The sequence below is a fragment of the Alosa sapidissima genome, chromosome 4 (genome assembly GCF_018492685.1).
Source record: "Alosa sapidissima isolate fAloSap1 chromosome 4, fAloSap1.pri, whole genome shotgun sequence".
NCBI lineage: Eukaryota > Metazoa > Chordata > Actinopteri > Clupeiformes > Clupeidae > Alosa > Alosa sapidissima.
In genome coordinates this window covers 1,621,840-1,646,628 of record NC_055960.1, presented here as the reverse complement: position 1 = coordinate 1,646,628, position 24,789 = coordinate 1,621,840, and the positions used below count along the sequence as shown (strand labels likewise).

General features: G+C 40.9%; 1 protein-coding gene, 1 long non-coding RNA gene and 1 pseudogene across 4 annotated transcripts in view; all 3 read left to right on the top strand.

Annotated features, from left to right (window-relative positions):
* ldlrad2 (low density lipoprotein receptor class A domain containing 2) overlaps positions 1 to 6,935 on the top strand; it is a 28,242-nt gene extending 21,307 nt beyond the window's left edge. For 2 of the 3 annotated variants that reach the window (XM_042088905.1, XM_042088904.1), the window contains one exon: positions 6,528 to 6,935. In XM_042088905.1, the coding sequence (XP_041944839.1) occupies positions 6,528 to 6,802 (275 nt within the window). In that variant the 3' untranslated portion in view covers positions 6,803 to 6,935. Of the gene's footprint in view, positions 1 to 1,349; positions 1,874 to 6,527 lie in introns of those variants that run through there. The other variant, XM_042088906.1, reaches the window with a different exon arrangement.
* A 9,377-nt stretch (positions 6,936 to 16,312) lies between these two features.
* Positions 16,313 to 17,881, top strand: LOC121706846. The gene is made up of 2 exons (XR_006031180.1): positions 16,313 to 16,446; positions 17,073 to 17,881. It is a non-coding gene; the product is annotated as an uncharacterized LOC121706846 (long non-coding RNA).
* A 4,877-nt stretch (positions 17,882 to 22,758) lies between these two features.
* Positions 22,759 to 23,649, top strand: LOC121706842 (annotated as a pseudogene).
* Positions 23,650 to 24,789: the final 1,140 nt, after the last annotated feature.

The window sequence follows — 24,789 nt, the reverse complement described above, 5'->3', positions numbered from 1 at the left end:
TTCTGTGTTATAGCTATGAACACATACAATGGCTCGTTTAAAAGGTGAGACTTTAAGCTCTCGGTGGGTGCAAACCGTGTATTTCTACACGCCTCTGTTCCTGAGAAATCCCAAGCTAAACAGTGGCTAGTTTTCATCAAAATCGCTGTTTTTTTCTAGAAATGGAGATATAACGTCTTTCATGAAATATAAAGTGTTGCCTGTTACTTCCTTGTGTAAACTTTCCGGGAAGTGATCAGCGAGACCTGGCGAGACTGCCACCTAGTGATAGACCCACGAAAATGGCCTGGTTTTGACCTGACGTGCATGAGTCACTGATTCGACCCAAAGCGGCAACCGAGTTATGATAAAATGTCCAGATAAAATGTCCAGATTGTGCGTTTTCATGAGTTTTTCATCGTCATATATTTCATTTCCATTCATCACAGAGTTCCCAAAATCACATATAAGGTGTGTTAGAGTGTTTAGTTTCGTAATTTAAAAAAAAAGCTAAAAACGTAATATTACGTTTTTGGCACTCAATGCATGGGAAGGAAAAACGTAACATTACATTTTTGGCACTCAATGAGTTAATGTACCAGGTTGTAACACAAATATTTTTAATTGACATATCACTATAGTTATTAATTCCATCCTAACATAATTGCTCTCTCACTTCTTTAGGGTTAGGGGTTAGTAACTAGTTAGTAGTAATAACTATAGTAATAGTCGTATGGCAAAGGTATGTTTTTCCTCATCCAAGCAGTGACACTCAGGTAGGCAGCCAACAGAAGGCACCCAGGGACCATGTCCATGTGCTCAGTCTGAGTCCTGGTCAGGGACACAAAAGAAGAGTTTACTGTTTTGATAATGAATACCTTCCCAATACAAGACATGCATGCATGCATCCAAGGGCACAATATAAATCTAATCCACAAAACAGGAAAAACAATACCATGCCAAATAATCTGAAACAATATAGTTGCATATAATGTGACAAAACTCAATAATAATGATATGAGTACCTGAGTATTCTTGCACCAAACTGTACAGGCACACCCACATGCCCCACTACAAAATAATCCACTTTTTCGACATCGACACTGCCTGGTACTGCACTGACTTCCACTTTCCTTGCATCCACATATCGTCAGCTCCAAGCACCTGGCCTGTACAGGTTCTTTGGTTAAAAGCTGGGAGACAAGCATTCCATCCTTCCAACCATAACTGGTTGGTGAGGGCAACTGTGGATGGGAGACTAGTGACTGTTTCCAAACCTTTGTTTGATAGTGGGCCCTTGTGAGGTGCAGAGACAAGGCATCCTTAGTTGGTGGTAAAGTATCAACATTGGCTTTCACTTTCCAAAACAGGACACAGCGAACATCATGGATTGAAGTGCTGGTCATTTTTGGATTATACAGTTTGCAGACAAACTGTTCTGCTGAGGATAGAATAGCTGGACTTAGTACTTCATCCTCACCAAAGTTGTGGAGAAGATGAAGGCACAATCTCATGATGCCACAACCAAAGGGTATGAGAGGCTCATCATTCAGTGCAGAGACACAGATGTACTGTTGTTGCATCTTGTGTTTGCAACCTGCTGAGCCCAGAAATTTGGATGAAAGCAGGAACTGCCAAGAAACCACGCTACATTAAAGTGTATGATATTAAAATGTCAAATGAGATTCTGGGTGGTCTGTTGGCATTTCATGCCATCACTGGATGTGACACTACCAGTCAGTTCACTGGAATAGGAAAAAGGACGGTGTGGAAATGTGGACGGTGTTCTATCTTTGAGGTGTAAAAGTGGAAAATGTTGTTTGACCTATTACTGTACATTTCCCAAAATTGGACTCTCAATCAAAACGAGTGATAAACATAGGAAAACAAGTGCCTGATCCTAAGGGACTATTTCATCATTCTTCAGACTGCAGACGGATTACGACTTTCCCTAATCAGAAGCCATGGATGAATAGTGAGGTCAGACTCCTGCTGAAGGCACGAGACATCGCATTCAGATCAGGTGATGCTCAAGCCTATAGCTCATCCAGGGACAATCTGAAAAGGGGCATCAAAAAGAACAACTCTGACCCCCGACGCATGTGGCAAGGCATCCAGGCCATCACAGATGACAAAACTCCACCACCCCCCCCCCCCGCCCGTCACGACACCTCCTTGCCTGATGAGCTGAACCACTTCTATGGCCGCTTTGATAGGGACAATAAGGAGGTGGCCATCAAGGCTGTGGTCTCTGCAGATCACCAGCCGCTCACACTCTCCACCACCGATGTGTGTGCGGCACTGAGCAGGACTAATGCACGTAAGGCTGCTGATCCTGATGGTATCCCTGGACGCGTACTCTTACGACTACTATAATGGTACTGCCATTACATTGCACATATCTGTACATGTTGTTCATATATTGTTCATACTACATCCATATGTATTCTGCTCTTATATGGTAACTGCTAATACACTGCACATACAGTATTTATATTTTATTTATACTACTCTAAACCACCTTCTGTAAACCAACTGTATACACCTTGTTCCAAATTATTATGCAAATTGGATTTAAGTGTCATAAACATTTATTTTTTTGTTTTTCAATTAAATTCATGGATGGTATTGTGTCTCAGGGCTCTTTTGATCATTGAAATCAATCTCAGTCTCAATAGGGTTGAGGTCAGGGGGAAGATGGGGGCTACACCATGAGTTTCTCTCCTTTTATGCCCATAGCAGCCAATGACCCAGAGGTATTCTTTGCAGCATGAGATGGTGCATTGTCATTCGTAATTAAGCAATAACCCTGGCTGCTATGGACATAAAAGGAGAGAAATTCATGGTGTGGCCCCCATCTTCTCCTGACCTCAACCCTATTAAGAACTTTTGGATCATCATCATGCAAAAGATCTATGAGGGTGGGAGGCAGGTCACATCCAAGCAGCAGCTCTGGGAGGCTATTCTGACATCCTGCAAAGACATTAAAGCAGAAACTCTCCAATAACTCACAAGTTCAATGGATGCAATAATTGTGAAGGTGATATCAATGAAGGGGTCCTATGTAACTTGGCCTGTTTTTGTTTTTGATTGAAATAACTTTTGATTTCATTTATATGACCTCCTAATGCTGCAAATTGGAAAAAAAAATCACATTGCACTTTTCTGTTTTTTTTGCACTTCTGGTTAGACACAAACTGCATTTTGTTGTCTTTGTACTTGTACTCTAGCCTATTAATCTAGACGCACCCTAGTGGCAGAAATTAGCAGAAATTAGATTTGCTGTGGCAGTGGCAGAAATTAGATTCTAGCAACTCTCCGTTGGCTTGTGAGCTCGAAAAATTAAACTTCTATCAGGCCAATCAAATCGTGTATAATATAAATCGAGTCGTTAGGCGGGCTTAACATAATGATTGATGGCAGAGTTGCAACGGTTTGGCTTGAATTCCCTGCTACTTGAAAACAAAGAAGATGGATGTTGCTGTTGGCGAACAGTGTGACATGAGTTAAGCTTTTATTAAGTTGGCAAAAGTTTGAACTAGCCAACTAGCTCCGCTGGTGGGAAACGCATGGGACTCGCGCTGTCCTATTGCGTGCAGAGGGAATTTGAAAGACAACCGATTATCCCACCCCTCGGACTGAGCAAACTTGGCAGGTGTCTTTCTACGGGCATGAGTAAGTGCAGTGCCAAATTTGACGTTGTTTGAATAACAAATGCAAAAGATATTGTCAAATATATTGGTAAAAGAAGCACATTGGATTTCGCCGCTAGCCACTTCCCCTCCCACACAGCACTGTACTGTAAGCTACCAGTGAGGATATAAGCAGGGCTTTGGCAGAACTGGATCAGTGTAGGTTACACGGGTAAAAAACTTAAGTGCAAGATAACCCGCGGATTTTGCAACAACACGCCAACATGCCAACACACACAGGTAGGCTATGCAGTGGCTCCTCAAAATGACGTAAAAAATGATGTGCAATAAACGGACACTTCGAATAGCCCAGGCTACTTTGGACTGTCTTTAGACTTTGAATAAGCAAACAACAATTCCAACTGCAAGGTCCTAAATTGAAACGAGCGATAATGGTCCCGAATTAAATAACGTCTCAGAATGCCACACATGCAAAGCATAACCAGCAACAAGCAACGAGTGGCAGGCAGAGTGTGATGTCACTTAGGCCTATATGAATAGCCCAGGCTACTTTGGACTGTCTTTAGACTTTGAATAAGCAAACGACAATTCCAACTGCAAGGTCCTAAATTGAAACGAGCGACAATGGTCCCGATTTAAAGAATGTCTCAGAATGCCACACATGCAAAGCATAACCAGCGACAAGCAACGAGTGGTAGACAGAGTCACCAGAGACTGTTTTTGAGTCACACCGTTGCAAATTCCATATGATGCATCATTCCACAAAATTGTTTGTTTTCTCTATCTTCAAGTTATTCAATAGGCTAAGCATATAGCCTTGACTCAAAACAGCTGTTAGGATTATGTCATTTTGATTTGTGAAAAATGTCACATGCAGCCATGCTTAAATTCTGCTCACTTCACATTTATTATATTATTATATTATCTGTAGGCCTATTCATTATTCAATGCTTACCTGGAATTATGTTTTTCCCTATCATCCTATTTTTAAAGCAGACCTACCTGCAGGCATGTAATTGGGCTACAGGAATAGCATTTTTGAACAGGCACTGCACTAGTAATTACAAATAAGTAAGACCATCCATTAGCTAATTTTCATTTTATGTTGAATGAGTGACGGTCGTGCACTGTTCGACTTCATCCAGTCAGAGCCTCTCCAAAATGTCAAAACTTTAATGTCATTGTCTGTTTAAGGTTTTCACACTAATTTAACAGTTACATGTAACAAAATAAACCCAAAGTCTGGTGCACACATAGGTCATTGAGTATGTTTCCAAGCACACCACATTCCGATTTAGGACCATATTCTGGTTATGGCAATATTCAGAATAAGATTTTTCCATGTGAATCAGAAACGGAATATTCTTGTTTACAGGTTAATCAGCATAATAAAGCAGTGACGTGCAGTAGTAGTGTCTGTGTCATGATGTCTCAACGGTCTCTGTCCCTGAATTTCATTTATGACCACAAAATAGGCCAGATTAGAGCCACTATTGTTTTGCATTTTAGCCTTATAATAGGCCGCTTTGATTGAGGGGTTTCTTCATGTCAGCAGTGCACGCAAAACCTACGTCTTGGAGCATTACGATACTTTCACCCATCAATAAATTCCATTTTGACATTTAAACTTTCAGGTTTTAATACATAAATTGACCTTGTCTTCACTTAAGAAGTGCAAACTTTTGCCACGCTTTTTTGCTATGTTTGCAAAGTGTCAGGGCATCAAAGCAAGCTACCAAAATTCCTTGCACAAACATGCACAGATGGAATTTAATATTCCGAAAGGGCCATTTGCCAATTAATGTGTTTCCATGCCACAATATTCCGGTTAAAAGAGGCATATGCTAAGGGTGTTATTCCGGTTTTTAGTATTCCGAACATCTGGAACAAGGTGTTTACATGACTCATGCACAGTCGGAATATTGCCATTATTCCAAATGAAACCGGAATATGGTGTGCATGGAAACGTAACCATTGTTCATGGTCTGGATTGAACACTCACATTTTAGTTATTCTTAAAGGAAAATTCCGGTATTTAGCACTTTGAGTCCCTTTTCTGGTTTGTTTTGGATGAACTAGAGTGGTGGACACCGAAATTTTGACGATTGGTCCTGTCTCGACTTTTCTGACTCGTTTTGAATCACCTTTACTGCTTCAGAGTGGCTGCAACAGGCATGCACAAACATGTCCTAAAACAACCCTTAACATTCGTTTTCAAAACTGTGCAACTCACCGAGTGGTTAGTGGTGTTCGTTGATTATTAAAATCAAATATATCAGCGCAATGTATGATTTCCAGCTGTCTTATTTGCTATTGTGGAACTATTTTTTCAGACACCTCACAACCGCGTATAAACTTCCGCTCAATATTTGAGCCTGAAGCATAGACGGTGGCGCAGTAATATCAACGTGCAATGAGTCTTCCAACAGAAATCAATGGGATTTTACAAAATGCCAAATAAAACACGACATAAACTGTATTTTGCTATGCTACTTGTTTTGGAACATCAACGAACACCACTAACCACTCGGTGAGTTGCACAGTTTTGAAAACGAACGTTAAGGGTTGTTTTAGGACATGTTTGTGCAGCCACTCTGAAGTAGTCAAAGGCGATAAAAAAACGTCAAAATTTCAGTGTCCACCACTCTAGTTCATCCAAAACAAACCAGAAAAGGGACTCAAAGTGCTAAATATCGGAATTTAAAGTCTTACTGACAACTGAATGCCGATGTGTCATACCAATCATAGAAATGTGCCCCTTTGTTTAATAATAAAAACATTCTGCTTGCATGCAGGACATTTACAGTATTGTGGACAGTATATGTATTGATGGATACATGTAGCAAATACTTCTCTGGCCTTCCTGGTTGTATTCATTGTTTATTTGATCTCCAGACTCCCCTGTGCCCCCTTTGGCTTTGTATGTGTTACTTGGGCTTATGGTGGGGATAGTGCTGCTTTGCTGGTGCTGCTGGTCCCCCGGTTGGTTCTTGTGGAGGGTGAGTGTTTGCCGCCTCCTGCCCTGCTGCAATTCCTTTTGTGCATCCTGCCAGCTCTGTGCCTGCAGCTGCTCTCCGAACAAGGATCACCGCCTGTCCACAGTCTCACCTCAGAGCTCCCTGACTAATGCTGCCACCAACAGCATTAGTACTACAACTGTAACTGTGTAGCTTTTACACTGACTCAAAGACCAAACACATTTATCTGAGTCATCTGCATGTATGTGCTTAGACCAGAAAAACCTGATATTATTACCTAGCTACTTTTTCTGTTACCTTTTACTGTCATCTCATCATGTTTTAATATTGCATTCTTTTAAACTTCTTATTATTTCTCTTAATATTAATAATTGTACAGTTTTGTGACTTTAAAGCATATTTCTAGTTTAGTCATAACTGTTTTGTAGAAGTTCAAGTACAAAGTGTGTTATTGTATAACTGGGGAAGAAATAAAATTAAGGGACTTTTCTGTTTATAGCAATACACTCGTCTTGCTTCCTGATGATTTATTTCTCCATCTCATCCAAAGTCTCCTTCAATGATAATAAGATGGGTACAACCTGCAGTATGGCAACCTGAAAGGTCGGTCATCTGTCAACCTAATCCTGTGGCAGAACTCATGCACACCATGGTTACAGTGATGCTAAGAAAATACACCTTCATATTACTATGTCGAATCAATTGACTTCTCTTCTCTCTGAGGTACAGTAAAGCGCTTCTTTTGACTTCGTCGGGCGGGGGAAAATAAGCTTTAGGCGGGCAAATAAAATGGTAACGCTTTAGAATAACATGTGCTTTTTAGGTATTAACAGTGCATAATAAGCAATTAACAATTCATTGTTAACAGTTAGTTAACTGTTGTTATCCTTTAATAACATTAACTAACTGTTAACATGCACATTTTTAGTTGAATGGTTCTCTATGACAAAATCGTTGTTGGGGCGGTTTTTTGCTATTGAGGGCGGGTTTTTGAGCGTGATTGGGCGGAAATCACTCAACCCAATCTGGCAACACTGTCAGCACCCCCTGAGGATGGTGTCCTAGGAGACCGCTAAGGTTGCTTATGCCTAAAAACACCCCAGATGGAATCCATACATCTCTATAACTGTCACATACACCCAGAGGACTAGTCTGCTTTCCCTCCAAAGCCTATCAAGCATGGGCATAGATTTAGGGTGGGACGCTAAGGACTAGTCCTAATCAGTATTTTAAGATGACAAAATTGTCCCCACCAACAGCATTAGTACTACAACTGTAACTGTGTAGCTTTTACACTGACTCAAAGACCAAACACATTTTAATATCACAACACAACACAATTTAAATATCAATATGATGTAATCAAATTACTAAATATGTTTAGCTATTAGTAATCATGCAGATCATAAAATACTATAAATAATGATCAATATACATTTATAGTTTATATGAATTCCAAAATATGAAAAAGAAACCTATGGCAACCATCACTTTCTATGTGTGTGTGTGTGTGTGGAGGGTCAATCAAATTCTATGATTGCCACTGATGTGAATGATCTCACAAATCACATAAACAAATCAAATATGAAAAAATTGCAATAGTATCGAAATCGAGATTCTTCACTTGCCGTTGTATTGAAACAATAATGTTGGTATCGTGACAACAGGAGTTATGGATGTGTCCCCACCAAAGCTGAGACCAAACCTACGCCCTTTGCTATCAAGCAGATCATCTGGCAACACCCCTACTTCCCTTAGACACATCACAAAGTTTGCATACACCACACCAAGCATGGCTTTCATTATCTCTCAAACCATTAGTCCGACTGATTTGAAACTTGGCAGGTGTTTCAGTAAGGGCACGAATGTGTGCAGTGGCAAATTTGAGGTTTGGATAAGAAACGCAAGTGTCTTTCATTTTCCAAAACGATCAAAATTGTTGGTGAAGGAAATTAGCTCACATCTTGGCAACACTTTCATGTATCAAAACCAAACTTGGTACATAGACTTTGGACCTCATTGTGAGGGCACAAAAGAAATGTGGTTCCCTTTGATCTCTAGATGGCGCTGCAGTTAGCAAAAATACTGTTGTAACTGTTGATGTGTTTGGATTTAAAACTTAATAGTGGCAGGGCTGCCAACTTTTCAAAAAACCTTGGAGTGAGATTTGTTTTGAGCCAAACAAAATTTTTGTTTGGCTCATTCAGCATTATACCGTACAGTAAAAAAAACGTACATCAGTGGTTCTCAGGTGTAGGGACCAGGCATGGACGGATTATGAACTTTCGGGCCCCTGGGCCCACATGTATTAAAGGCTCCCCACTAATTGTCGCATATGTGGAAGGGGGGTTTGGGGGTCCTACCCTGGATTTTTTTTCATTTGTTTGATGTGATTTCCTGTATTCTGGTGCATTTTGGTAGCTTAGAAATCTAGACACACCCTAGCAGCAGCAAATTACATTTGCTTCCAGGGCTAGTCTAGCAACTCTCCATTGGCTTGTGAGCTCGAAAAATTAAACTTCTATCAGGCCAATTAAATCATCTATAGAGTCGTTAGGGGGGCATAACATAATGATTGATGGCAGAGTTGCAACGGTTTGGCTTGAATTCCCTGCTACTTGAAAACAAAGAAGATGGATATTGCTGTTGGACAACAGTGTGACACAAGTTAAGCTTGTTTTGAGATAGCAAAAGTTTGAACTAGCCAACTAGCTCCGCTGGTGGGAAAACGCATGGGACTCAGTGCTGTCCTATTGCGTGCAGAGGGAATTTGAAAGACAACCGATTATCCCGCCCCTCGGACTGAGCACTGCGAACGGTGAGTGCCCAGACCCTACATTTTAATGTGGGTCTGGCTCGTCAGGCTAGCATTTTGGGGATGGCCAATACTAAATTCAATCAGATTCATAGCCTACATCCTGATGTGTTGATATTGAGGCAATGATTCCATGCAAAGGCTTGGGCTTCAGTGCCCCCTGACACCTTGGGCCCCTGGTTCTGGGCTCGGAAGGCCCGTGCAGTAATCCATCCCTGGGACCAGGGTCCCAGAGTTAAATGAACATTGGTATTAAAGGGATTTAGCCTACTACAAGGACCATGGGCGTCGGAGGCATTGTGAAAGTGGGTGGGACAATTCAGAGGGGGGGTATAATGGGGGTCCTCCCCCAGAAATTTTTTTTTTGGACGGACTAGATGCAATTTCTTGAATTCTGGTACATTTTAACAGGTTATTTAGATACTTCTATAAAACAAAATAAAGCCAGCCTACGAAATTAATAAAAAGTAAATCATGCATAATTTAAAAATAACTCAATAGGCTACTTGGCTACGCAATAAGGTTTCCATTACAGCACCACAGACGTTCAATGAACGCATGAAAGCGGATGGTTTGTTTGAAATCCCAACACGCTTTCAACTACATGGAACGTACTAGTGATCATCAAATACCTCCCCAGAGTTCAGAGCCCATCAGTTCAAACATTTAACAATATAATCAAACAGTCCAAAAGTAAATTAAATATCAAACTAAACTGAAAATGTCATGCTTTTGAAGGCCTACCAGTATGCCGCTCCAAGAAACGCATGTCTCAAAATAAAACGTGCATAAGAAATAAAGGGCTGTCTCGAATACAATCCTGCCCCTAAAGGCCTGTACTTTGTCTTAAGACCCCGGCCATAATTTGAGGATTTACAGTATCTAAGTAGACAAACTGGCTTCAGATAGCCAACAGAGTGAATAGAGATTGTGCAATCTTAGCTGTGGTTAGTGACGTGATGCTGTTAATGGGGAGTTTTACATAGCCTAGCGTAAACCTATAGGTTATTATTTATTTGGCGTACATATAAGGCTTTTTACCTTATCAAAAGTGAGGGGGATGACTGATCTCTCCAACACTGCGGGGGATTTGGCGCTTGTCACTGTGTGTGTGACAGAAGAGGAATGGGAGAATGCGTGTAACAAAAAAAAAAGTTTATGAGCGATTTACGCGCAAATGGGAGAATCTAATGAAAATGACAATGAAGCACTAAACAGATGCTGAAAACAGCACTGGTATTTCGCAAGGCAAAAGTGGGGGGGTCCAAACTAACAATTTTAAAAAGTGGGTGGGTGTTTTGTAAGAATTTAAGAAATGTTTGTATATTTTAACTTTTAAATGCATCAATCAGGTGCACTTTCAAAATAAATTCAGAGGTCAGACTTATTTTTATGGAAATATTTGTGCTGTAGCCTAAGCTATTTTGCACTTCAGAATTATAACCATGCACACACAGGTGGAATAGTTATGGTGATATTGCAATAAGTTCACAACCACAAAAACATACATTTCACAGTTCAGAAATGTTCAACAATGTGTGTACATTTCAGCACTCCATGAAATTATGCAGAAGTGGTCACCTGTGTTATTCAGCTAGTTTATTTAAGATAATATATTGGTCATTGTAATGTGTTGCAATTTCAAAACCGGATTACTCAGGAACCACTTATTGCACAGAGGCATGCTTTATATCCTCATATTCGGTACAGTTTGCTGTTTATTGTGATATTGGGTTTGCCACGTGTTGTGTGAAGGGTTAGTGAAATATTAAACCGAGAGTAATGGGTGCTGTGTGCAAAATGCAAATATGATTAGCCTAAATTGCACGTCGGTTCAATGTTAATTTTCTCGCGAACCATTCATCACAACAACTTGGCGCTAATATCACTGGAAAGCTTAGATTCCGCACGTTCACCTGATGTGTGATATCATATGTATAGGTTTAGTTTAGTTGAACCTCATCTGCCAGGTATTTGACCTACCAGGTTGACACTTCAGCGTGAAAAATACTCAAAGCACAATACAAAGCATACCTGAAGCCGGGGAAATGCGGGGGAATGCGCCTGGGACGGCTTCTGAAGTAGCATCACAAATGAGAGAAAATTTAGAAAATTCCACAGAGAGGGGGTGCTCTTGAACCCTCTCACCGTCTCTGAAAGCATAACCGTGGCTCAACAGGTAGATCTATAGATAGGCTAAACTCATTTTTCAGGCATCTGACCGACCGGGTTGACACTTCAGCGTGAGAAATCGGGGGTGTGGCGTGTGAGTGTGTGAAACTAATCAAATGCGTGTGTCTCACGGCCAATGCGTGAGAGTTGGCACCTATGGTACTATTGGTTGTATTTTGTATTTTCGAACAATGTGGCCTGTATCATACCTACATGTATGACCTTTGCAGCAAAAAAAACCGCGTGAAAATCTGTTCGGTATTCAGTGAGATATGATTAATTAAGTGTGCTGACAGCTCATTGCACCGGCCAAACAGATTACACTGAGTGGAGTGGATGACCGGTCCAAGATGGCGGCTCCAAATCTCGTCAGCGCTAGTAGGGAGCAGCGGTCGATGCGGCGTCTATGTATATTATGTCTATGGTGAAGCCCCTTTAAAAATCATAGGTTTACAGGCCACGGTGGCCTTGGTGCCCCCTTCTTTCAATATTCTGCTTTGTGTCCTACTAATAGCGATTTTTATTTAGCCTGCGGCCAGTCAAAATAATCTTAGCATTCACAACGCAAATTAATTTAGTCTTTTACGCAGTGGAGAAAGTGACATCGCAAGAAAGTGCGTCCAAATTCACCCATTCTTCTCAGTTGAACTACTCGCGAAGTAGCCTATTCATCACACAGACATCACAAGTGATGTCACATGAAAGAGCTTTTTCTCAGCTTTTAAACGATGTTAGCCGATAATTGCTGTGTTGAACGGTTCGCGAGAAAAGTAAATAATATAATTCAATTTAATCATACATTCTACTGAAGGTTTTGCGTCCATGATCTCCCTACCCATTCATCTCGGTGGAATACTTTACGAACCCTTCTTTTAACACATGACAAACCACATATCAGAATAAACAGCAGACCTTACCGAACATAAAGGTGTAAAGCAGTCCCCTGTACAGTTAGCCGTTCCAGAGTAATCCAGTTTTGAATTTGCAGTAAATTTCGACATGCATTGATGTCTCCAAATTTGGGCTTTAAGTTTTACAATGTGTTTAAATTGTTCCACATGATTTCATAACGGGCCAAATACAAAATAAATGTTACAAATATCGCCTAGATATTGGTAAATCAGAGGACAGCTGACTAAGAGTTTGTGAAAGTAGCCTGATCACAAAATGCTAAGCATGCATCTAGGCTTTTTGAGTTTCTTAAAGATGAGCTGTGCTTAAATTTAAATTGTTCAATACATGATTTCATAGCAGGCCAAATATAAAATAAATGTTATATATAGCCTAGATATCTGTTTTTATTAGATGATCAGATGATTTACAGTTATATGTAATATGTCATGTTTCATGTTTTTGTAATGTTTCATACAATGATACAGGTCTACTGCAGTGAATAGACTAAATACAACTTTGATAATTTTTATAGCCTACTACTGTATAGTTAACTTTGGCCTTGGTGCCCATGTGGCCTTTGTGCCCCCCACCAAATATGCCCAACTGAAGGCCAAGTGGCCTTGCCCCCAGAATGGTGAAATTCCAAGCCTGGTCACTGGCATGTTATATTTGGTGCTTGGTTAGATGTAGAAATTATAAGTAAAGGTAGAAAGTGATCCAATGGTATACACATTGTAGGAAATCCATGGATGTAACTTAGCTAACCTCACTTCACTAGTAACATTAGCAGCTGCTGTAAGGCACATACCGGAGTAAGCTACGTACTACAGTACATACAGCAAAATAATTTGTTTTTCGTAGGATTACGGTACATTCAATGAGCTAGGGAAAAGTGGGTTAAACATTTTTCCACCACGAAAGTCCAGAACGACACCTGGACCATTATTTCTTACTTTTGCTAACCGTTTCCCAGTTGTACACTACCTACCAGTAAGAAACCTGCATCATTATCATCACATCATTATTCCCAAACCCCCATAAAGACAAATGTGCTATGTCATGATGTAATACCATATAATACCATTATGATAATACATGAAATAGCAGGTACCAACAACAAGGCACATTTCTCTAAATAAGTTAAGATAACATCTCATATCAAATGAATTCAACAACGCTGCAGTTATTGTCCCCTGGGGATTACATTTCAAGTACCTGTCTATCTTTATGTCTGTCTATTATTATTGTGCAATGACAATGACAACTGCTAACGTTTTATAATGGTATTATATGGTATTACATCATGGCATAGCACATTTGTCTTTATTTAATACTTAATACTTTTCTGAGACCTGATTTTCTGAGACCTGACTCCACTTTTTCTGACAGCGTTTTTTCTGAGACCTGACTCCACTTTTTCTGACAGCGTTTTTTCTGAGACCTGACTCCTTAGAGATGTTTTTCTGAGGCAGATTGGTTTGAAGCAGTTTTATCTGAGGATGACAGAGGTTTTTCTTACGCCGAGGCAGTTTTGTCTGAAGATGACAGAAGTTTTTCTGAAGCTGAGGCAGTTTTGTCTGAAAATGACAGATGTTTTTCTGAGTCTGACACCTGAGTCTGGTTTTTCTGACGCTGAGGCAGTTTTGTCTGAAGATGACAGAGGTTTTTCTGACGCTGATGCAGTTTTGTCTGAAGATGACAGAGGTTTTTCTGACGCTGAGGCAGTTTTGTCTGAAGATGACCGATGTTTTTCTGAGTCTGACACCTGAGTCTGAGGATGTCCTAAAATGAACACCGTATACTATGCAGATAATCAGTGAAGGACAAGGAAACACCAGGGCTCTCTTTTCTACTGTTAATGGTCTCCTTAAGCCACCTGATAACATCACCCACCAGGAACTCTCTGATGAACGCTGCTCCGCCTTCCTGAACTTTTTCAATACCAAAATTGAGGCAATCCACCAACAATTAGAATGTTCCATTACTCAGTTGAAACAATCATACTCACTGAGCACTCTGGGCTCACCTTCCATCAATGAACTCCGTGAATTCAGTCTCCCTGCTGAAAGTACCATCTGTGGCCTCATCAAAAAGTGCAATTCCTCCACCTGTCAGCTGGACCCTCTTCCAACAAGCCTGGTTAAGAGCTGCCTGCCATCTATTGCTCTGATGATTACATCAATATTTCACACCTCTCTTCTCTCTGGCACTGTACCACCATCCTTTAAAACTGCTATTGTCAGACCAACACTGAAAAAACTTGGATTGGATTCTGACAACTTCAACAATTACAGGCCTATTTCCAACTTGCCTTTTCTCTCCAAAGTTCTTGAGAAGATAGTGGCAACTCAACTCCAGGATCACCTGAAGGACAATGACCTCTTCGAGCCATTCCAGTCTGGATTTCGTCCTATGCACAGTACTAAAACGGCCATAATTAAGATTACTAATGACCTCCTCTGTGCAGCTGATGATAGACTTACCTACTTACCCACCTACCTCACTGACCTCCTAGAAGTCTACACTCCTGCCCGCTCACTGAGATCCTCCTCAGCAGGCCTACTGCATGTCCCTAATGTGAACCTCAGCACCCAGGGAGAGAGGGCTTTCAGCTACATAGCCCCCAAGCTGTGGAATTCACTGCCAGACTACAAATCCCAGAGGATTTCCGGTTCCGGTCGGCGTGCTCCGTATGTAACTACCTAAACTTCCAAACTTCCAAACGTATCTATCTTAAATCTCCTTGTTACCATCTACTTTCTACGGATTTACTGGCTACCGATTATATCTCGTGAACAAACTGTTGCATAAACTGTTGTTGCTCGAGGCTTTGGATTATCGGACTAACCTTGATCGCCAAACTTTTCTGTCAAACGTTAACGTTAAACGTTAAGCCAGTATCAAGGGCTGCAAAAAATACCGGGCCAAGGAAACGCTATCTGGAAGAAGAAAGCATCAAATTCCTTCTAACGTCTCTCAAAACTAGTGACTCAATATAAAAGTGAGATCTTCTCAGATTACTTACCCGCTACCTGTGTTCGAGTTATCAAGGAACTGCATGATATCGCTGTTGTTAGCCAACTAGCAAACAAACGTTTAAAGCCTGTGGTGCAGGGTTTTTTTTTTTGTCTTTCCTGGCAATTTTCTAGTTGGTAATAAACATTTAAACAATTATCCATTGTATTTGATGTTGTAAAGTATCACAAAAAAGAAATATAATAAGGAAAAGTAGGTTATATTTTAGCGGTTAGCAACAGGTTTGCGATCATTCTTATTTCTCCCACAATGCATTCCATGACGTCACATGAGGTACTCGTTGTGGGACGACAGAGGAAAGGCCGCCTTGATACCATTGAGAGAGACGACGATTAACTTAGTGAGAGAGTAACAGTGTCAGATATATAAGTAAATATAAAGATAGAGATAGCCTAGATAGATAGATATATAGAGGTAGATAGAGATATAGATAGATAGATAGATAGATAGTGAGAGAGACAGAGATAGCATAGATAGATAGTAGTGAGAGATAGCATAGCATCATAACATAGATAGCTGATGGAGAGAGGGAGAGAGTAGATATATAAATAAATAGATAACATGGTTTACTACTGTGTTTGTGCCGGGTGCAAGAACTCCAGCAAAACTGGACTTAGGTTCCATTGCTTCCCCAAGGACAAAGGGATCTTCCGAAGCTAGGTGTAATTTGTCAAGGTTAGGTGGGCAGATTTTTCAGCTAGCGGCTAGCTCTGTCACCGCCTTCTCGAGAATATGCAGCGCGCATTTCAAGGAGGAGGATTACCACTCAGGGGATGTCAAGATGGTCTCACTTGGTTTAAAGAGTGAGAGGATGACGAAGTTCATTCCTACCGCTGTGCCGTCTGTGCATGCAAACCTCTCTGACTGCCCTGTCCCGAGGTCCAGAGACACCGTCTGCCGCAAGCGAGATATTGTCACGGTAAGCATCATGCTAATGTTCAAAAGCTGCGCGTTAGCTAGCGCTGTGTGTATTTTGCATACCGTGTTCCCTTTGACACAGCCTCCACTACAATCATGATCAGTCTGACATTAGAGGATATTTCGTGATTCACGAAAGTAAATGTCCATATCGTCATGAAAACATCATGGCTAGCGTTGGGATCAGTGATCATCAAGCAGCTTTCACAACTAAACAGTGTGTTTGCGTTTTGTGTTAGACTGCTACGGTTCTCTTTCACATATATTTGGCCATGACCGTGTCACCAGGGCTGTAGTGGAGGCTAACGCAAGTAAACACAGTTTACCCACCTCTGACATTTCAGAAATCAGAGTTTATCCACTTCTCACTTCAGAGTTTAGCTACCTCCCAATACAGTAAATGCACTACCTCATAGAGTTTATGCACCACATGCACTCTAGACATTTATTACCACTAGTATTGATGTAAACATTTAACAGTAACCTTCAACATCATCAAATATGTTCTGAATGTCTTTCATGTATTTTTTAAAACATCGAGTAGCGCATATCAGGGTCCACTGTACTGTAATCTTTTTTCTCTTGTATACCCTCTTTGCTGACCTTTTTTATATTTGTTTTCACAAGATGTTGACAGACGCCTCACAGCAGGAGACCATGGACAGTGTGATACTGGGGATCAGCCCTTGCCCACCTCCACTTCTGATGCTGGGACACAGGTGTACCAGGCTGGCTTTAGTCTGTTGGTTTGTGATGTCATCATATTTGAGTGTTATACTGTATTGGTCATGTGTGTTTCATTCAAGTTTCTTTTTTTACATATCTAGGTCTGTGTATCTTTCTTTCTGTCCCTTTCATCTCATTTGGTGGTGGTTCCCTGCATGTTGCATGTTTTGTTTTGTCTTTGTGTGCTGTTGCTTTGTTTTATACTTTGAACAAAATCATTACTTTTTCTCGTCTTTGTAAGTGGTAATAATTGTCGCTGTACCCCATTCAAGGGGTGCTGCATGTCTGCTCCTCTGTCTGTGTGCTTGGATTTTCTTTTTTGTTGTTATTTGCATGAAATTTCTTGTATGTAATTCAAAATAATTTACCAATCATTTTACCTGTGCCTTGTCAACCTCTGTGTGCGGTGTTATCTGGGCTCACTGTGTTTCTGCTTGATGTGCTTTTGCATGTATCACTGCATGTATGCATGCATGAAATATCATGGGTTTGTGTGTGAGAAAGAGAACCATCAGCTGACCCTCAGGTAAGACCACAATATTGCACACGTTTCGCGTCTAGCCCTTCATCAGTGTTCCTTGTATGTTTTGTGCCTAACCATTTTTTTTTATAGAGATTTGTTTACTTCCAACCTGTGTCTTTGTCCTTGTTCAGTAAATGTTTAAATGTTCAGTAACCATTACAAGCAATGCCAATAAACTGTTTTTTTTTTTTTAATCAAAATTCATGTGTTCTGTGTACTTTATAACATTTTAAGGGCAATGGAGCGATCACAACAGGATAAGCATAACAATTCTTTTTATTCATTTTCATCTAAACGAGGCCATTGAAAGCCCTGATAGGTCTGGTCACCACTTTGGAATTGTTGTCTGATGGTTGAAACCACACAAGAGGGTAGAGGCTTCCTTATACTCCTGCCTAAAACCCCATAAGCCCAGCGTATAGCCTGCCTGTACACAGTGTACCGGTATTGCATAGGGATAAGTAGGAAAGATTGTTCAGTTTAAAACTCTGTGAGTAGGTTGAAGACGTCATTTTAAGCCTGTGTCTTATGCATGTTTATTATGTATGCAACACATCTCCTCTCTCCTAAACTGTTGGTTCAAAGAACTCAGTGTAAAAAGATTGGTAAAGTAAACATAAACCATGAACATACTCGTGCGTGCTGGCTTGAAGGGGACCATGATCTTGCCTGAAGTGTGAGTATGCTATGTGTAGCACAAACGGATTCAGGCAGCATGCCTCAAATCCAGGACGCTATGTTAGGCACGTTATTTGCTGGCCGCGGGGTGAGCTCCTCGACCAGCGACCAAAACGCGCCCTCCCTACAACACAAGCTCTTCACCACAGTTTCCATGGGACGACACCGCCCACACAGACACCAATTTGCTAAACACAGCGACACAGACACGCTTATTACTCTCTCCCGGTAAGCGGTACCCAATCACGGGGAAAACGAGCACTATAATCACACTGAAGACACGACCAGCCTACTCGGCGTCGGCCACGTTTGCAAACAACATTTTCACCGGAGAAAGAGTAGCCTGAAAGCTTAGAAATAAACACTAGGGGTTCACAGGTGGGTCAAGCTACATCTAGCATAGCTTCTATTTCTAGATCTTCTGACTAAGTTTAGGGTACTTATCTGAGCCAACGACATAATCACTGTCACTAGATATAAAGAAAACATTGACTTTCACTCGACAGTAAAAAAAATTGTTATTGTAGGCCTACCCACTGCTATTCATAGACTAGCTCCAGCGCTCGTTGCTGCTAGCAACTCACCAGGACACTTCACCAACTGTGATTCTCCTCTGACCATGCATTAATTTCTCTTTGATGGCCATCAGCTCTCGGTATTTCCCCATTCGCCCTCTCACATCTAACAGGTTCCAAATTATATGGGCCATCATAAATGTTAACTGTGGGTCTTGCCTAATCTTCCTCATCCCAGTTAGACGCCAGTGCTAGTAGTAGCTGCTATAAGGCTGAGGCTACTTCCACCAAAGATCTTTTTTTTTTTAAGTATAGGCCTATTTTTTGGGCTTTTTGCCTTTATTTGTATAGGACAGTGAATAATGAGACAGTAAGTAAGTGGGAGAGAGAGATGGGGTGGGACAGGGATATGACCGCAGGTCGGATTCCTTCTTATCTCTGCTTCCACCCATAAAAAATAGCTTCCACCACGTCTACCTCATATGACGTCATCGCCGAATAAATAAAAAATAACCGTTACTAACCAAAAACTACAAAAACTGGACTTTAACACCATTTTGGAGACATATCTAACTTTATATACATATCTTGAGTGCTTAATGTACCCATTAATTGAAAGTGTTGTTTAACCTGCACCACAGCCTTTAAAAGACAGTTGACACCGACGAGCCCTCGCCGCGACACGATGCCTCCCCTCAGCTGTGCACCAGGCTGCGACTCATGCGTCCTTCTCAGCGAAAAGATAGTGGAACTCGAAGCCAGAATAGCGATCCTCCATCAGATTGAGAAGGATGAACAGTTCCTCGACACCATTCTCTCCATAAGTAACGTTACCTCTCTTACACACACAAATGCCAGATGCCCTGATTTCACTCTGTCCTCCAATACTTTAACCATGCCATGCACTAATGTAACTTCTGTCCCTGTTGCCTCTCCCCGGCCTCTGCTGAGAACCAAGCCTGCTCTGCTGGCCAGCTCCACTCCACACCAGCCTGAGCCATGGTGTAGAAGCAAGCATCACAAGCACGGCAGACGGTCCGGACGGCACTCAGGCCCAGCCCAACCTATACGACTGGAAAATCGCTATGCCATTCTGACCGAGGATGAGGAGCCCCTCCTGCCCCGAGACAACCATCCTGGTCCCTCCTCAAAGTCGGCGCCCCCCCGACCCCCTCCTCCCCGGACCTCATCAACCTCCACCCTGGTCATCGGCAGTTCCATGGTTAGGGACCTCTGCATTCCCCCATCATGTAGCGGTCCCTCCAAGGTCTACTGCTTCCCTGGTGCCAAGGTCCTTGACATCCAGCAGAAACTCCCAAGCATCCTGGCCTGCCACACCAAGGTCAACAACATCATCGTACACGTGGGCACGAACGACATCAGAGATAAGCAGTCAGTAGCACTGCAGGAAAACTACAAAACTCTCATCACCACTCTGATGGGCACAGAAAAACGCTTTGTCATCTCTGGGCCTCTCCCTACCTACAGAAAAGGTGCTGAGAGATGGTCCAGACTGTTCGATCTCCACACCTGGCTCAAACGCTACTGCGCTTCCCTAAGCATCCCCTATGTCAACAACTGGGGCTTGTTCTGGGAGAGGCCCAGTATGCTGAAGCGTGATGGTCTCCACCCAAACCAACATGGAGCCAGGCTACTCTCTGACAACATAGCGTCCACACTGAGGCATTGACTCTCTGTAGAAAATATTACAGATTCACGCCCCCCAGGTATTGATTCGAATGGCATTATACATGTGGATGGGTCTGAGAATGTTTTCTGCAGGGTAACATACAATACTACTACCATAGATCAAGCTGCGTCATGCAATAGCATGACTTATGCTTATAGTTCTATTCCAACGTTGATTTCCACCCAACGTATAGTAAAAAGAAAAGACAAATTTAAAACTAGAAACCTAACAAATATTCTTTCCATACCTCAGCATATTCCTCAAAAGCCAGAGGCATTTTCAGCTAACATGGGTTTACTAAATATAGGTGCACTTACTACCAAAACCTTTGCAATCAATGATTTTATTAGTGAAAAAAAAATGGATTTTCTGTTTCTTGTTGAAACCTGGCTGACTTCAGACAGCGAAGCTGTTCTTGTTGAGACTTGTCCCCCATATTATAATTTCTTCCACTCAATTAGACAAGGCAAACGAGGTGGTGGAATTGCCTCCATTCTCTCAAACAAATATAGTTGCACTAGAGTCAACTTTGGCGAATTCGCGAATGAGTATATTGCCCTCACTCTGAAGGCTGACCCAGCTGTACTTCTATTAACCTTATACCGCCCTCCTAAACTATGGACTGGCTTTCTCGACCAGTTTTCTGAACTTATGTCGCTCATCATCACTAGCTATGATCGGATAATTGTAAATGGCGACTTCAATATTCATGTCAATAAGACAACTGATGCTAAAGCCAGTAAGTTCCTTAATGTGTTGGACAGTTTAGAGCTAAAGCAGCATGTTACAGGACCCACCCACAACCTTGGCAACACCCTCGATCTAGTCATTTCTAGAGGGATAGAAGTCACAGACTTATCAGTAAATGATATAAATATGTCTGATCATCATTGTGTATCTTTTAATATAGTACTACATACTCCAAAAATTCATCCCGAAATTGCAATCAAATCGCGACTCTTGGACATTAGAGCAGAACAGCAGTTCATAGCTCTTATAGACTCCATAAATTTAGATATTTTACATCATCCCATTGATCAAATGGTAGAGGCTCTCAATCGTGAATTAGGCGCTCTGCTTGACAGAGTGGCACCCTTAAAGACTAAAAAAAGGCCCTGTAGCAAACTGACACCTTGGATGAACGAAAATATCCATGATCTAAAAAGATCATGTAGAAAAGCTGAGAGAACATGGAGAAAACAGGTTCAGGTTCACCGTGCCATTCTAAAAGAAAAAATAGCAAATTATAATAGAGCTATTCGGAATGAGAGGAGGAACCACTTCTCTAAGGTAATTGCCGAAAACAGTGGAAACTCTAGGGTGTTGTTCTCTACCATTGATAGGCTATTGCATCAAACACCTTTTGATACACTCAGTCAGGCATCCTCTCTAAGATGCGAAGAATTTGCAGACTTCTTCAAAAACAAAGTCATTTCTATAAGGGAGGCTATTGGTAACACAAGTAATATGTTTGATAGTACACCCAAAAACAGCCCCCCAAAATTAAGGTCCTTTAGCACTATTACTCAATCTGAGCTTGGTAAAATTATAACTCAAACCGGCTCCTCAACATGTGTTTTAGATCTAATTCCTACTACATTCCTCAAAAAAGTATATGATAGCTTAGCTCCCTTTTTTCTCAAGGTAATAAATACCTCATTAGAAACAGGTATATTTCCAACTGCTTTTAAAACCGCTGTTGTGAAACCTTTACTTAAAAAGTCAAATCTTGACCATACCAATCTGAGCAACTACAGGCCTATATCAAATCTATCGTTTTTGAGCAAAGTACTTGAAAAAGTTGTTTGTAATCAGTTAAATACCTTCCTCAACGAAAACAGTATCCTTGAAAAATTCCAATCAGGTTTTAGATCAAATCACAGCACAGAAACGGCTCTAGTAAAAATAGTCAATGATCTCAGACTAGCTACTGACTCAAACAAAGTCTCAATCCTTATTCTTCTGGATTTGAGTGCGGCATTTGACACCATTGATCATAGCATCCTAATTCACCGCCTTGCGAAGTGGGTGGGTCTCTCTGATAATGCTCTAAACTGGTTTCAAACCTATATTACTGGCAGAGATTTTTATATCAGTCTAGGAGATCATGTATCTGAAAAACATGACTTGCTTTTTGGTGTGGCCCAGGGGAGCTGCCTTAGTCCCCTGCTATTTTCTCTATATATGCTTCCATTGGGAAACGTCATAAGTCAGCATAATGTAAACTTCCACAGCTACGCAGATGATACCCAATTGTATATTTCTGTGGAGCCAACTAACCCAGATGGCCTTTGCTCCCTCACTGCATGCCTAACCTCCATTAATCAGTGGATGAGCAAAAACTTTTTGAAACTAAATGATGACAAAACAGAGGTACTTCTGGTTGGACCAAAACTAAAGTGAGATATTATTCTTAGTAATCTGGGGAACTTGGCACACCAGGTCAAACCAAAAGTAACAAGCCTCGGTGTCATCTTAGATGCAGAGTTAAGTTTTAAGCCCCATATCAGTAAAGTCTCAGTAAAGACAGCCTATTTCCACTTGAGAAACATTGCCAAAGTGCGGCCCTTTTTAACTCAACAAGATGCAGAAAAACTAATTCACGCCTTTATCACTAGCAGGTTAGACTACTGCAATGCACTTTTCACTGGTCTTCCCAAAAAACATCTAAAGAAATTGGCACTCATACAGAACTCTGCGGCTAGACTTTTAACTAAGACTAAGAAGAGAGAACACATCACCCCTGTGTTGGCTGAACTGCACTGGCTCCCTATTTCCTATAGAATTGATTTTAAGGTTATGTTAATTACTTACAAAGCTCTGAATGGCATAGCACCTTCATATATCTCTGAGCTTTTAATATCTTATCAACCACAAAGGAAACTTAGATCATCCAATTCTAATCTTTTAATCGTACCCAAAGTGCTCCACAAACAAAGTGGAGAAGCTGCGTTTATCCATTATGCCCCCAAACTATGGAACACCCTGCCTCTGTACATCAAGCAGGCGAGTTCAGTAAATATTTTTCAAAAAGATCTGAAAACATACCTGTACAGGATAGCTTTTAGTTAACTCATCTTATCCTGTAGACTACTTTTTCAGATTATTCTACATCTGCTACTATTGGAGGGCGCAGCCAGCCAGAAGCAGATGGGCTCCCCCTATTAAGTCAGGTTCTGCTCAAGGTTTCTTCCTGGAATATGGGAGTTTTTCCTTGCCACAGTTGCCATATGGCATGCTTGTTGTAAGAGGGTTAAGGCTGCCAGTCTTATGACGTCATTTTCTATATTTTTGATATGTTGCTGAGTAGATCATAAACAGCAAAGAAAAGTGATTGATAATGACTGACTGACTATTATTGTGTTACATGCTTCAAATGTAAAGCACTTTGAGCTGCATTCTGTGTATGAAAGGTGCTATACAAATAAAGCTTATTATTATTATTATTATTATTATTATTATGAGACATTGTGACTCAATTACTGACTTTAAAAGCACACTTAAAACATATCTCTTCAAGATGGCTTATGGACTGATTGACTGACTGATTTTTACTTTTTTATTTTTACTTTTACTTTTAATTTATTTTTTTGAGATGACTATAATTTTACAACCTTTTAGTTTTTGTTTATTTGTGAAGTGACCTTGGGTGACATGAAAGGCGCTCTAAATAAAATGTATTATTATTATTATTATTATTATTATTATTATGCTGGGTTGTAGGCTTGTATGATTACCAACCATGTGTGTGTGGTACCCTGGTGGTGAGTCGTATGCATGATGTGTTGTCCATCATGGCCAATGAAGCACTTGTTCATACCAGGCATACCTGTTCCCATTGGTTAACATCAAGTGAATGTAAGATAGTGTAATATAGCCTCGGTTTTCTGCAGGAGAACACAAGATGTTAACCCTTCCTGCAACATTGGCACTCTGGATCTGTATTTACTGAAAGCTCAAATCCTGCAAAAAAGAAAAAAAAAACCTAATCCATTGCCCCCAAAAATATCTCCAAGAAAGGGTTCAGGGTCAGGGTTCCCACTCTAAGTCAAATGTAAAATTCCATGACTTTTCCCTGACACAAAACTTATATTTCCATGACTTACTGTATACTGAATGGTACAATAATATGACCAATGATTTCAGAGCAGCCAGGTACATGTAGCGTTCAAGAGTCTTTTACTTTTTAAGAGCAGGAGATGAATAAATGGG